At 46.8% G+C, this 15,911-nt stretch overlaps 1 protein-coding gene across 1 annotated transcript in view; it reads right to left on the bottom strand.

Moving 5' to 3' along the window:
* CCDC91 (coiled-coil domain containing 91) overlaps positions 1–15,911 on the bottom strand; it is a 77,587-nt gene that overhangs the window by 49,503 nt on the left and 12,173 nt on the right. The window contains exons 6-7 of the mRNA XM_054399748.1: positions 8,453–8,530; positions 303–410 (exon numbers count right to left, since the gene is read on the bottom strand). Coding sequence (XP_054255723.1) covers positions 303–410; positions 8,453–8,530 — 186 coding nt within the window. The remainder of the gene's footprint in view (positions 1–302; positions 411–8,452; positions 8,531–15,911) is intronic.

Below are 15,911 nucleotides of genomic sequence, written 5' to 3'. Positions count from 1 at the left end.
GCAGCAGTCAAAGGAGTAAGAAATTAATTACTCTGAGACCTCTTCTCTCTTCTTGAATCTGTTCTAAACAGGATTAACTGTTACAAACCCTCTTTGATCCCCCAGACCAAGAGCCATCATTTATTTTGCATTTTTAAATAGGTGTTCACTGATGTGCTAAGGACATAAGGTGAAGACTGATTCTCTTCTTCGGTCGTCATAGAAGTTAATGTTTTCCCAAACAGGGAAGAGTTGAAACTAAAAGAAAAAAAAAAAACAAAAAAAAAAAAACATCACAGCTGCCTGTCTGTGCAGATCCATACCTGAGCAGTGAGAAGTTCTTCACACTTCTGAGAATGCTTTTCAATGGCCAGCAGATACTGCTTGGCAAGAGCTGCTTCTTGCTGCTCCACTGTGGACTGCAGCAGCGCCTGCAAAGGGAAAGCAGAGCACATTCAGAGGTAGAACTGCTATGTGTCGGTGCCCTAACGCTTGTGTGCAACCAGATTCTGGAATGCTGTTATGGATCTGGAAAGCACAGCTACTGAAGTACCTTTCTGTGCACAACTACCTTGCTCTCAGTCAGGACTGGTGGGGTTTTGGACCTGAGATTTCTTCGGTGCAGCCTGCTCGAGAGGCAGCGGTGGAGAGCAGATAGAGGAGAGTGTTTCTGTCAAGCACACCCAGCCGGGAGGGACCACACACGAAGAGCAGCGAATGAAAGCTGCCGAAGGGGGGGAAAAAAGCCAGACAGACTTCCCTGGCTGACAAAACTCCACATCCTCTCGGCACAGGGAGAGCCCCCATGGGCCAAGCATGATCTTCACAACCACAAGGCAAGTAAAAGCAGATGGAAATTCTGAGTCATTTCAAACATAAAAGAGCACTCCCCCACCCCCCCGGGGAAGTTCACACCCCAGGGTAAAGCAGTGCAAATCCAAGTGTGGAAAGGCACAGTACCAAGACAGTAACAACAAAAAACGAGGGTACAGTTAGGAACTGGTGTGTGAGCACAGGCACAGGACTGTATTCACATGCACTTGTGTGAGCACGTGTGCACACATGTATTCCCAAGCACTTGTGTGTGAGTACAGGCACAGGAGTCTATTCCCAGGCACAGGAGACTATTCCCAGGCACTTGACTTGAGTCCTGCAGAATTTCCAGCACCTGACCACAAGAAGAGAAATTCCAACCCATGCAGCCAGGTGAAAAAGCCCCAGGTATGATTGGAGGCATTCCCCTCAGGCTTTCCAAGGAAGCAGGGCTACTTTGAGCCAGGATTTGCTCACGTTCTGCCAGTCTTTTCCCCCAGCATTATCAAATATTGATGTCATGTTCCCAATACTCCTGGAGTTATTTACACACTGTGTAGCAAACTCTTTTTACCAAGCAATAAACAGGGTGAAGAAATGACTGCGAGTTCAAGCAGACACAGGTTTGTAGAGAACAGAACCCTGGCACAGCTGCAGACCCAGACAAGACTCTCATCTTTCAAACTATCTGTATTTTAGATATTTACTGAACAGCACAGAACACACAGGAAACAGCCTTTACAATACATAAAACCCAAATATATCTGCTGGCAATTCTGAGCCACCTCCCCACATTTTCCACTCATTAGCCTCTTCTGCCCAAATCAGTGCTCCTCAATATTGCACCTGGTGAGAACAGGGAAACAGTCACCAAACACTGGGGAAATGGGGGAATACCTCAGGTGGATTTTTCATGTATTGAGGCCTGACACAGGCCAGAAAAACAAAATAAACAAACTGTTACCCTTTGTGTTTTTGGTGAAGTTGTTGCCAGCAGCAGTACTTGAACTGGGTAAGGAAATTGCATGGCAGTGGTTTTCAGCACAGGTTCAGCAATTCAAAAGGTAAGAAATGCTGCCTACCACAAACCCAACCCAAATGTCACAATGTATTCACTGCAGGGCAGCAGGCAGCCTGAAGTTTACTTTCCAAAAAAGCCAATTTCTTTCCAATTACCTTTAGTTCTTTTACTGACAGAAATGAAGGCAACCAAAACCTTAACACACAGAAGTTACACCTCTTGGAGAGTGAAACTTCCTCTGCTAAACCTTGCTGTCTACACAACTAACAACTGCCACACATCACTGGCACAAACTAAGTCGTCCTTCGGGGTAAGGGGTTTTTCTTGCCTGAACTGTTCTGACAAGAACTGTTTCAAATAACTGGCACAAATGAAAAATAGAAAATAATAACCTGGTCTTAGGGAGAAGAGCACCAGAATGGTCATGAGGCAGCAGTGTCCTTTCTCAGCTTCCTGCTCCAACCAAGGGCTGAGTCACTGTGCACTTTGCAACTTGTAAAATTTGATTCGACAGCATAAAGAGCTTCCAGTTTCCAAGGAATTAATGATTGTTCCTTGGCTGGCATGTGGAGTTTGATACATTTTAAATGTATTTTTTATGATTATTTTCTTTGGAGAATCCATCCATTCCATATTCAGAAAGAAAAGCCTTCCCTTTCCGCCATACACACTACTAACATAGTTAGTACCACAGAACTGATCCTGGATTTAACTATCCCACTAGCTAGCTGAGTGAGCAGAGAGAGAAAAAGCATCCCCTTAAGTGGCACAGGACTTCAGAGAGAGCTTCCAAGATAACCAGCTATGTTAATTACTAATTAAAATCCCTTAATATACTAGTTACCTAATTTACTAAACTTAGCTACTCACCAACAGGTGTCTCTAATTCCTGTAGTCACCTCCTTCAGACAATGGCACTGAAAGTCTTCAGACTAATTGCTCCTCTGAGCAACTACTGCCCACTGGTGAAGGATCTCTTTCCTCCTTACCTAATCACAAATGGGCCCTGGAGGGCTGATGTTCCATAGATCTGTGGCCACTGACCTAATACCAAGCTGGCATTCATGAAGCAGTCTCCTTTGAACAGTTCACTGAAGCAGAATGCAGCCTGTGGCATCTGCTGTATGGAGTACTGAGGGAGAGCAGGGTTAGACTGGATCTTAGGTAGAAGTTCTTCAGTACCAGGGTGGTGAGACTCTGGAACAGGCTGCCCAGGGAGGCTGTGGCTGTGGCTGCCTCCTGCCTGTTGAAGGCCAGGCTGGATGAGGCCTTGAGCAGCTGAGTCTAGTTGAGAGGTGTCCCTGCCCATGGTGGGGAGGTTGGAGCAGATGAGCTCTGAGGTCCCTTCCAGCTTGAGCCATTCTAGGATTCCCTGAAGTTGAAGGGTAAGATTTCAATATGGGTGCTCTTGACAATTAATTTGTTCTTCTATATGTTGCATAATGAACTTCCTGACACAGGGTGGCAAAGGTCATGCTGTACCCAACAGCCAGTTACAGGACTGTGATGACAAGAGGTGCCCACACACAACATGTGGATCTGTTTCTACACTCCTACCACATCTGCTGCCTCAGTCTATAGTTATCATGGTCAAAAGGAAGGGGCAGGTTCAGATATTCAGGAGGTCTTTACGTTTATCAAGTAGCCCTTACTGCTTCTTGGCTTCTTTTTCACTTCCTCAGCTCAACACTTCTCACAAGCCCCGACTACCACTGCCCTTAACCAGAAGTGAGGTTCCTTTCTAGGTCTCTCCTAGAGTCAAAGTCATCTCTTTCAGGCAGCTACCAGATCTCCTTTACCCATTTGTCATTCCCTTGACTTACAAAAACCTTCTGCCTCCCAAGCAAGTCCTTGCAGCAGGGAACAGTTTAAAGGGCCATGGCACCTTAGACAGCAACTACTGAAAGTGGCTTGCTTACAATTGAAGGACAAGGCCCTGCATAAGCACAAGACTGAGCTGCAGCTATATGACCAGAGTTCAGACCTTAGCACATCATCATTTGAGCTGATGCCTTTCCACAGGTGAAAAAAAAAGACAGAACTGACAAGGCTGATGTACAAAATCAACTCTAGTTCAGTGTAATAAAGCAAGTTTAGTGACATCCTTCCTCTGATGCCTGAAAAGGAAACAACATGGCCACAGCTCCAGCTACTCAGAGCAACATACATCCATAGCTGTTTTACACTTCCTTTGTCCCCATATCTCATCTGACACTTTTACCATCACTAAACTGGGGGGGGAGAAACCCAAACCCAACATTTACCGAGAAAGCCAAGAATTAATGTCTACACTGATGTTGTTCTATGTTGTATGGTTCAGTTATATTTAAATTATAATTAAATTTCAACTTGGCATAATCTCAGCCAATCAAAGCTAAAATTTGGTTACGTTTGAAGCCTCAAGCTTTTATCTATACTTCTTTTGGCTTCTAGAGCAATAAAAGAACATTACAGTAGGAAGTAGCACTGGGAAAGGTATTAAGGGGAAGAAAAGTGTGCCAGATCAACACATCTATATTTAATTCCTCTAAACCCAGAACTGCTTCCAAAAATTACACTGACTTAAGGTATCCAGTGGGCTTTATTTGACCAGAATAAAATCTCTCCTATTTTAACAGTTTCTCTAGCTCAGTATTATCATTTTTAATACAGGAAGTGAAGATGAAAGAAGTGACAAGGAGCTCTCAGGATGGATCAGCACACCTTCATACCCCTGCCCAGAATCTCTCAGGGATCAGATGGATTGCAGGCTGACACACAGCTCCATTTTCTTTCTTTCAAGACCAAATTAAATAAATTATCATATGCTCCTCTCATCAGGACTACAACTGGTAGAATTCGACCTAAAAGGACCATCAGAAGTCTGCACTCTGCTGAGGTCAGAGGTAGCTTGCAATTGACAACAAACTGGGATCTCAGTGGAACAAACCAAAAGGTTGAGCTGAGTTTCCTGCACTGTTTCCACTCCTCATCAGAGTCTGATACCCAAAGCTGAAACACAGCTTGTGCTGTCACATCTTCTATAGCAATTCCAAAAGTGCTTCTGTAGAAAACTCTTCTCTCAAACTGTTCTGTACAAAAGGTCACCATGTTTTGATGTGCATGAGGGTATAAAGAAGCTTCATGGTCTCACTTCCCAATCTACAGTGGGCATTGAATTTTGTCTAGTGTTTCAAAATAACACATGTTTGAACCAAACACAAGAACAGAGCAATCTGTCTTGGACAGTATTACAACTCCAGCTTTATTTTCAGCCTCATTTGCTATACTAGAAATGATCAACAACTTGGTTTGAATCCTATGCTCCCTCGAACCGCTGGACACACTCCTCTTAATGCACCCCAGGATCCCATTGGCACTCTTGGCCACAAGGGCACATTGCTGACCCATGGATAATTTGTTATCCACCAGGACTCCCAGGTCCTTCTCCACAGGGCTGCTCTCTCGCAGATCATCTCCTAACCTGCACTGGTGCAGTTTATTCTTCCTTCCCAGATGCAGGACTCTGTACTTATCCTTGCTGAACCTCATTAGGTTCCTCTCTGCCCAGCTCTCAGTCTGTCCAAATCTCACTGAATGGCCTCACAGCCATCAGGTGTCTCAGCCAAGCCTCCCAGCTTGGTACCATCAGCAAACTTTCTGAGCAGACACTTTGTCCCCTCATCAATGTAACTGATGAGGATGTTGAACCCAGCACTGATCCCTGGAGGACTCCATTAGTTACAGCTCTCCTGGTTTTAGATGATCTTCTTTTGTAATGAAATCTTTGACATTTTCCTTTGCTCATTACAGGGCAAACTTTCAGCTCAGAGCTCCATTAGTGACAAACATTTCTGAGAGACAATGGAATGGCTCCCAGGTATCCCACACTTTGCAAACCCACCTGCTCTGACGTTCTGGAAAGCTGGAAAACCTGACCACCTAGCATTGAAAACTGATAGCCAAGACTCTCACTGCAGGAAAGGCTGCAAAGGGTCTTGCAAGTTGAAGCCCAGTGCCATAAAAGGAGACATCTGATTCACACAAGCTGGCTTTTAGAAGACTAAATAATTGCATAAAGGAATCTAAGGAAAAAAATGCCATCAAGTAAATCCACCTGCCTGTAACCTCATCTCCTTGAAAGCTTCCATTAGAGGGTATTTTGTATGGTGAGCAATCTAAACAAAGCAGATTAAAAACCTTCACTTGTCTATTTACACAACTCTGACAATTTCAGAACAAAAGCTTGACTAAACAAGCAGAGCACAAAACCCTCATGCTGCTTGTGGTAAATCTCCTCCAAGGTGACACCATCCCACCAGCACCCTTTCCAAGAGCTACATTTACTTTTCTCTACTGTAGTTAATTACAGGGATAAAAATGTAAAAGAACACTGACATGAAAGGCAAAAATTAAACAAAATTGGGTAAACCTGAGAAGGGGAAACTTGGCCTCCAGAGATCACCAAGTTCACTTTTCATTTGCTTTCTCATGGTTTTCAACACAAATTTTTGCCTGTGCTGTGGACTATTTATTTGTTGAAAGAAGGGTAAGAATGCAGGATGCTCAGCAATGGCCAGGGATCTGAGGGCTTGGGCTGCAGTGCCTAATGGCCCCTGTTAATGGACTTCCCAGCACATTTGTCAAGTTAATATTGCAAAGACAACTGCAATAATTCTCATGGCTTTGGCGCATTCAAGTCCTTGAAACTGGATCAGTCACTATCTCCCTTCTTGTGTAAACTCCCTTTTCAACACTGTTGCTGTATTAAAAATGACCAGTCACAACAAGGGCAGGAACTGAAAGGATTTGGTCTTAAAGTGGAGTGTCTAGTGTGCTGAGGGATGCCATGGCAATGAGAGATCAGTGTGGAGTGAGATATTGTCCCTTTTATAACAAACAATTCCTCACAGCACAGAGCAGTGGTTATCAGAAAGTGTAACTCATTTTCAAGCACTGAAAGATGCAGCAACAGAAAGTCTGCAGGGAGCAGCAATTAGCTGTCAAGTAAGATAAGGGTGAGGGTTTGGTGACTAACTTGGCAGCGCTGCAGGCAGAAGTGAAAAAGTGGCAACTCTCTTTTTCATTTGTAGGAAAAGAGAAAGGCACTTCCACAAACTTCCCAGCAGGAAGACTCACCTATGCCAGCAATACAGAAACCATTTCTGTTCACCCTAGAGTTTCAGTTCCTCATTTAGAATGTCTGGGGCTTGAGGGGTTCTGAGGATTTTCTGGGGCTCACCATGAATGGTTCCTATTTTCATACAGCTATCCTTACACAATCAACATTGGGCATCACATTCACTCACACTCCAGCTCTGCTTGGAGCAGCAGCACAAAGCCATAACTGGCTGGTGTCCGTGAGGGCTGCTCATAATGCCAACAGCACCTACCCTGAGCCATCAGCAAGCACTGCTTTGGAACAAAGTAGCACCTGATCAAAACCCAGGGAATGCAGAATAGGCCTCTCCTGTCATCCTGAGGAATAACTTGCTGCATCCAAAGCAGCATGGCCAGAGATGGAGAGAGAGGATTCTGCAGAGGGACTGCTTGCAAAGGCCTGCAGAGACAGGGCAAGGAACAATGGTTTGAAATGAGAGAAGAATAGATTTAGATTGGATGTGAGGAACGAGTTCTGCACTATGAGGCTGCTGGAATACTGCAATAGGCTGCCCAGGGAGGTAGTTGAGGCCCCATCTGTGGAGCTACTGAAGGTGAGGCTGGACAAGGCTCTGAGCAACCTGCTCTAGTAGAGGATGCCCCTGATGACTGCAGGGGGGTTGGACTAGATGACCTTTGGAGATCCCTTCCTACCCAAACCATTCTATGATACTGTGATAAACTAAAGAATGGAGAAGAGCAAGCTGCATGCATGCAGAATTCCACAGCAAAGCCCTGAAACCTGTGCCGTGGGTACCTGGGAGGATGCCTGTGCAGCAGACACAGCATGCCCAGCTGCTCAGCCAAAAGCAGCTCACATTGTCAGCATAAACCTGGCAAAACATCCAAGTGTGGCTCCCCTGGAGCAAGGCTTCACCTCTTTCAGTCTGATTGGAATTCTTAGCCTTACCTACTCCTCCTCCTAACTGGCTCAGTTTGTGTCCTTTGTATTTCTTACCATTCCCACAACAGCACAAACCCCACAGACTGATCCTGCCTGGTAACACCCAGCTCTCCCATCCTACCAGCTGAAAGCAACTGGGAACAAGGTGAGAGACAACCTCCAGATTCAGCTCTTTCATCCTTAACTCCTTCTCTTAGTGCTGTGTGGATAAAACCCCCATCAGTTACTCTGAGGCTGCTTCCCTCCAAGTGCAGTTTGAGGCAGAGGAGGTCTGAAATGGGGCTGTGTGTTGAACAGTCAAACCCAGAGTTCACCACAGCAGCCTGAGCATTTTTGGTTTGTTCTGGTTTTAAGTTTCCTTACTGAAAATGGCTGACCTACTTTGTCTGAACTTCCCCAAAGTGCAGTGAAAAACATGCCACACAACATTGCAGCCCAAAGAGGCTGAATTGGAAGCAACAGAAAAGATTTGTGAAATGAAAGGAGGTTGAGCAACCAGAACAAGCAAGGCTAAAGCAGAGACTGCCTGTAGTGCTTGCTTGTTATTGTCATGCTGATGTTATTAGGAAACTGGGGTGCCCTGGCAGCTCATTTACCTTGAATTCTTCCACAATCATACTCAAGGCTTCATGTCCAGCTTTCCTCATGTCTTCTAACTCCTGCTTATGCTTTTCCTGTACAAAAACAGGGAAGGATTATGCACAGCACAGGCAACCAACAGACAGCATTTTAATGAGGAGAGTAAAGACCATTTATTTTCCTCATTTGGGGTATCTTTCATGCAGAAATGCAGACATCCTGGCTCTTTAGATATTATCTACATGCTCAATTCAAGTTAGTCCCAGTACTGAACTTTATTAGACCTGACACAATTCTAAATCCTTCTCCAAATACTTTTTAAAATCCCTTTGTCACTCTGATTTTTCTGGTTTCTGGCATACCTGTCTGGCAGCACTTCAAAATCACTCCCTTAGCAAATGTTAGTTAGAGCCTATATGAAGAAAAATGTTGGAATGGACTGGTTTCAGATTCAGCTTCCCTTCTACTCATGACATAGATCCTTTCTTATTTTCATTCTTTATTCCTAAGGTTCTTGCCTAAGATCTCCTGAACGTTTTTCCAATAAAGCTCTGCTGGTTCCTTTGTTTTCATTCATAGCAGTATGTAAAAATAACACCCACATGAACATTCTCATAGCTGTGCCAAACCAGTAAGGCTCAAAGGTTGTAGATGCAAAAAAAGTGCTGAGCCAGAAAACTTTTCACAGCACAAGACTACAGAATTAGTACAAGGAGGGAAATTGTGATCCAGTGCTTAACTCCAGAGCTTCACAAATCATTCACAGAAGCATTCCTGTGAGAAGTGAGCATCAGGGGGAAAAAAGCTGTACTTGCTAGAGCAACATATCCTGGGTTCACACACATGAAGGATTCTATAGAAAGAGAAGGTCAATGGTCAATAACTATTTCAGGTGGAAAAACTCCAAAGCAACAATATCTAAGCTGAAGGGAAAGCATTCAGTGTTGAGAAACCCCCCTGCAAAGCAGGACCACCTAGAGCAGGTCACATGCCCAGGCAGGTTTTGAAGATCTCCAGAGAAGGAGGCTCCACAACCTCTCTGGGCTCCCTGCTCAGGGCTCTGGCACCTTCACAGTAAAGTTTTTTTCTCATGTTGAGGTGGAATTCCCTGTGATTTAGTTTACATCTATTGCTGGGCATCACTGGAAAGAGCCTGGCTGCATCCTCCTGACATCCACCCTGCAGATAGTAGACATCAGTAAGATCCCCTCTCAGCCCTGATGATTCTGTTACTGAGCACTGAAATCACAGAAAAACTGAGTTAGTTATGATGAGAATTACTCCCTGTTCAGTTTTGGGCCCCTCAACCCAAGAAGGATGATGAGGGGCTGGAGCACACCCAGAGAAGGGCAGTGAAGCTGGGCAAGGGTCTGGAGAGGAACAGCTGAGGAAACTGGGGTTGTTTAACATGGAGGGGAAGACCTCATGGCTCCCCACAGCTCCCTGAAAGGAGGCTGCAGTGAGGTAGGGGTTGGGCTCTTCTCCCTAGTAAAAACTGATAGGACAATAGGAAATTGCCTGAAGTTGCACCAAAGGAGGTTTAGGTTGGACATCCAAAGAAACTTCTCCATAGAAAGGGTTCTCAAAGCCTGACACAGGCTGCCCATGGAGGTGGTTGAATCCCCATCCCTGGAGGTGTTCAAAAGAGGCAGAGATGTGGTGCTGAGGGATGTGGCTTAGCACCAGCCTTGGTTGAGGTAGAGAATGGCTGGACTGGATGTGAAGGGGCTTTTCCAAGCCAAAGGACTGCATGGTTCTGTAATGGTGATTAATCTACACACTAGAGTGTGCTGTTGGACATGAAATACAGAGGGGTCACCACTGCTCTAGTGTGGAGGGTGAGCTCTCCACAGCACAGACACAGGAGTGCCTCCAGGCCTACAGCAAAGGGTTTGCACTTTGGTCATGCCACCAGCATCCTAGCGGAAGCTACAGCTGAGAACCTAAAGATGAGGGAGAGCATTTTTATGGGAAGGGAAAAGCTTTCAGAACTGCCTCCATAACCCCAAGAACAGGCAGTGTGCACAAGGGCCAGCTCAGCACAGGGACCAGGAAATGGCATTTATTTGGTACCAGTCAGTATCACTGCTACCTGGCTTACACAGCGAGAGAAGGCTTGGGGTGAAGGCAGAGATGAGGAAACAAACTCTCATGAGCAGCTTCCTAAGAGAGCTGTGAGGATGCTTCCTGCTGAACAGAGGCAGGGTGCAGGTTGTGAGTTCCTGTTCTAAGCAGGCAGGGATAGTTTTCAATGCCCCAAATGTTCCATTCCATACAGCAGTGATTTAAGTTTGTTGCAGCATGTTCCAATTGGTTGAGCTTTTCAAACACTTGCATTAATCAGCTTTTTGGTCCAGGCTTTGCTGCCCTGCCCTCCATTGCTAATGCCTTTTTGCTGGCAATGAGGAAGGCCAGATTGGAGTAAAATATTCCAAAGCACTCAGCCTGGGGAGTATCCCCTGGATCTGAGTTATTACTGCAGTGACTGGGAGTGGGCTATTTATTTTTCTCAGTTTTGGACCAAGTATTAAATCACAACATCACACAATCCTTCAGGTTGGAAAGGACCTCTGGAGGCCACCACGTTGAACCTCCTGCTGAAGGCAAGAGCAGCACTGAATTCAGACCAGATTGTTCAGATTCTTGTCCAGTCAGACCTTGAAAGTCTCAGAGAAGGGAAATGTCACAGCCTCAGTGTCTGAAACATCCCAGCATCCCAAAAACAGGGCTTCTCCTTGCACTAAGATGCAACTTCCCATGCTTCAATTCATAGACTCATAGAATTGTCAGGGTTGGAAGGGATCTCAAGGATCATCCACTTCCAACCCCTCTGCCATGGGCAGGGACACCTCACACTACAGCAGGTTGCTCACAGCCACATCCAGCCTGGCTGCAAAAACCTCCAGGGATGAGGCTTCCACCACCTCCCTCAGCAACCTGTTCCAGTGTCTCACGACCCTCCTGGGGAAGAATTTCTTTCTAACATCCAATCTGAATCTACCCATTTCTACTTTTGCTCCATTCCCCCCAGTCCTATCACTCCCTGACACCCTCAAAAGTCCCTCCCCAGCTTTCTTGTAGCCCCCTTCAGATCCTGGAAGGCCACAAGAAGGTCTCCTCAGAGCCTTCTCTTTTCCAGACTGAACAGCCCCAACTCTCTCAGTCTGTCTCCATAGGAGAGGAGCTCCAGCCCTCTGATCATCCTCATGGACCTTTTCTGGGCACATTCCAGCACCTCCAGATCCTTTTTGTAACAGGGGCTCCAGAACTGGATGCAGTACTCCAGGTGGGGTCTCACCAGAGCAGAGTAGAGGGGGACAATCACCTCCCTGGCCCTGCTGGCCACACTTCTCTTGCTGCAGCCCAGGCTCTGGTTGGCTTTCTGGGCTGCAAGTGCTCACTGCTGGCTCATGTTGAGCTTCTCATCCCCCAGCACCCCCAAGTCCTTTTCTTCAAGGCTGCTCTCAAGCCAGTCCCTGCCCAGCCTGTACCAGTTGCCCTTACCCAGCTGCAGGACCTTGCATTTGGTCTTGTTGAACCTACTGAGGTTGTCATGGGCCCAGCTCTCCAGCCTGTCCAGGTCCCTCTGGATGGATCCCTTCCCTCCAGCCTGTCCAGGTCCCTCTCGATGGATCCCTTCCCTCCAGCCTGTCCAGGTCCCTCTGGATGGATCCCTTCCCTCCATCCTGTCCAGGTCCCTCTCGATGGATCCCTTCCCTCCAGCCTGTCCAGGTCCCTCTCGATGGATCCCTTCCCTCCAGCCTGTCCAGGTCCCTCTCGATGGATCCCTTCCCTCCAGCCTGTCAAGGTCCCTCTCGATGGATCCCTTCCCTCCAGCCTGTCCAGGTCCCTCTCGATGGATCCCTTCCCTCCAGCCTGTCCAGGTCCCTCTCGATGGATCCCTTCCCTCCATCCTGTCAAGGTCCCTCTGGATGGATCCCTTCCCTCCATCCTGTTAAGGTCCCTCTGGATGGATCCCTTCCCTCCATCCTGTTAAGGTCCCTCTCGATGGATCCCTTCCCTCCATCCTGTCAAGGTCCCTCTGGATTGATCCCTTCCCTCCAGCCTGTCTGCTGCACCACACAGCTTGGTGTCATCAGCAAACCTGCTGAGGGTCCACTCAATGCCACTGTCGATGTCACCAACAGAGGTGTTAAACAAGACTGGTCCCAGGACTGACCCCTGAGGGACTCCACTTGTCACTGGCCTGCTCTTGGACATGGACCCACTGACAGCCACTCTTGGGGTGTGACCACCAAGCCAGTCCTTTATCTGCCCAGTGGTCCATCCATGGAACCTGGACCACACCAGCTTGGAGAGCAGGATGTGGTGTGGGACAGTGTTGAAGGCTTTGCTCAGGTAAATTACCATTTCCACTCATCCTCCTGCCCTGCATCTCTGCACAGCCTGCCTGCCTCTGCTCTTCTCCACAGCCTTGTAGGCAACGGACATTCTGCTTCCCCTAAGCCTTCTGCTCCCCAGGCTGAGGTCAAGATACACAATGCCCACTGCAGTCCTCTCATCCACAGCCTAGATGCTTCATCACAGAAGGCAGTCAGGATGCTCAGGAAGAATTTATCTCTTGGTAAATCCATGCTGGCTGTTCCCTTCTCCATGTGCCCGGAAATGGCTGCCAAGAGCACTTGATTGTCCCAGGGCCCAAAAGCCTAGCAAGCCTGGATTCCTACATCCCTTCACACTGGGTGTTTTCCACTGTTATCTCATTGTTTCCAGGACAGACTCTTCCCTCCCTCACTCTCCCTTTCCCTCCAGTGACAGCAAAGCCATGGCTCTCATCTTTCACATTTTTTTCAATGGACACCACTAACTCTGTCTTTAATCTATTCAATATGCTGCAGCTTAAAACAACAACAAAACAAACCCCCAAATTAAACACTACCAAAACCCCCCAGCAATCAAAGCAGACCCAAGGCCCCACCGTAAAGCAGACCCAAGGCCCCCCCAAAAGATCAGAGATCACACTTTCCTGCCAAGAAAATCAAAGAGCAGGGCAAAGTAACAACGGCAAGAACCCTTCTGCTGCTGAAAAAGTTAAATGGATAAGAAAAGTGATTCCAGCTTGGGCACTAACACCACTTTCTCTGACTCTCCAACCCAAACCCATCCATTTGGCAGCCCTCTCTGGAGTCCCCCAGCCCCTCTGCAGGGGCCAGCTGGCAGGGCTGCAGCAGTAGGCTCACACTTGCCTTGTTCTACCAGACAAATTAAAATGCAAATAGATTTTACAGGGCTGCAGTGCTGGGCTGTGTTTGACAGAAAGCTTGAGCTGTGTTTAACTTTGTTTTGAGACTCCTTGGTGTTCTGCACTAGGACAGACCTCCCAACGAGTGGTTGATCCAGATGAGAAGAGTCCTGATGAAGACACATTCTTGTTGTGAGCAGCTTTGGAGGGCACAGACATTGCTTCCACTTGGCTAACAAGTGACAGCAAAGCCTGCTGGAGTGCAGCCTTCCCCAACTGGATATGCACAGTGTGTAAGAGACTGCAGACCACAGTTACAAATCTAAAGTAGTGGAACACAGACTAAAAATACAAAAATAGCATCAAATTACTTACTAATAGAGTTTCTCCCTAAAAAAAAAAAATCCTACTGGGTTTCTATTGTGCAAGGGAAGACTCATCAGCTGTGACAGCACTTGGTATAAGATGAGATAATTGAACTGGTGGTGAAAGAACAGCCATGTGCTGAGAGTTTATGAAATCCTGTCACAGGAAGTGCAGCATGGATCAAAGACCTGCTGCTATTCCATGAATATTCAGCTCTCAAGAATGCACAAGGCAGACAACACTGATTTAAGAAGGCCCTCATCCATGTGAGAGCCATCTCCTGGAAGAGTGTGAAATGGGAGATCTCTTCAGCGTGCTCCTGCTGGCTGTTACAGCAACATTACAGAGAATCACAGAATTATTGAGGCTGGAAAAGACCTCTGAGATCATCAAGGCCAGCCTAGGACCTAACACCACCACATCAGCTAAACCATGCCACCAAGTGCCACATCCAATCCCCTCTTAAAGACCTCCAGTGATGACAACTCCACCACCTCCCTGGGCAGTCCATTCCAGGTTGATTAAGCACTTTCTGTGAGGAAGTGCTTCCTAATATCCAACCTAAACCTCCCCTGGCACAGCTTCACACCATGCCCTCTTGTCCTGTCACTGGTTGCCTGGGAGGAGAGCCTGACCCCCACCTGACTACAGCTTCCTTTCAGGTAACTGTAACTCTAATAGCAGTTGCCAGCCATTTGCTTAGTCTCTTATTAACCCACTGCTGCCCTTTGCTGTCTCTGCTCATTGTAGTCACATATGGAAGCATTACAAATGTGAAAATACTGCAAGCTCTGCTCACCACTGACATTTTAAAGCTAGGTTTATTTAGATGAAAAGCAGAGCTTTTTGCTCTTCTCTTTCACACAAGCATAAATGTGACCACTCTCCATTGTCCCCCTGTGGTCAGTTGCTGACACTATAACAGAGGCTTGGAGGTCTGCCCCTCTGATCAGGAGCAGTGATTATCACTCCCCTTCCAGTCTTCCACTCAGTGCTATCAAGGCCAGGTTGTTGCTGGTCCAGAGCACACTTCACTTCAACATGCTAACCCAGCTCAAACAGCTCTAAGATGCTCATGTTCCTAACTTGGGTTTCCAAGTATTTTTCTTATCTGAAAAAAAACAAACAAACAAGCAAACAATAAAAACCCACCAAAAAACCACCCACAATTGTGAATGTCTTACTTGAAATAATTTTTGTAACAGCAAAGCTGCAGCAACACAACTGACAGCCCTGGCTGGGGCAGGAATCAACAGGAAAGGATGAGACCACCCAAATGACTGCTTAGCTGACAACGATCGATGACATTTTCTCTCAGAACTAACTCTTGTTTTATATGTTGTTGTACTCAAATCCTAACACAGAAAATCCATGTAAGAGGAATCATGTCAGTGCACACCTGCAGCTCAGGATGCCAGACTCAGTTCAAAGTCTTACCCTGGGAGCCCCCAAAGCTCTGCCAGTCATGATTACTGTCTGCTTTGAAGCTTCTCAAACCAGCAGCACTAGCCACCAGCTGTTTCTGCTGGAAAAAGAAATGCTAGCAAGGCAGACATCTGTGCTCTGTAGCTGCCAGTTACTCATTGTGTGGCCACAGGTGTTGACCCTGGTGGTGTAGGAGCCAAAGGAGCTGGCATTAGAAGCTGTGCCAGCAGAAGGCATCCAGTGCTCCAGTCCCACAAAGGGAATTCTGACTGTCAGCTCTCGGAAGCATGACTCCTTCACTCTGGTTTGGCTCTGGCTGTATCCAAAGAGGAGCTACAGGAGGTTTTCTGCAAAGGGTTATGACCCTTTCATTGCCATTCTGTAAAACTGCAGGAGCTGACTCAGAGGTGTGATGCAGCCCTAGCAAACCCCACCAGCATCTCTGCTGCCTCCATGCTTCTCCTGAAGCCAGCACGTCGAGC

This window comes from Indicator indicator, chromosome 3 (genome assembly GCF_027791375.1).
Source record: "Indicator indicator isolate 239-I01 chromosome 3, UM_Iind_1.1, whole genome shotgun sequence".
Classification (NCBI taxonomy): Eukaryota; Metazoa; Chordata; class Aves; order Piciformes; family Indicatoridae; genus Indicator; species Indicator indicator.
The sequence above is the reverse complement of the archived record's forward strand: the minus strand, read 5'-3'. Positions and strand labels throughout refer to the sequence as shown.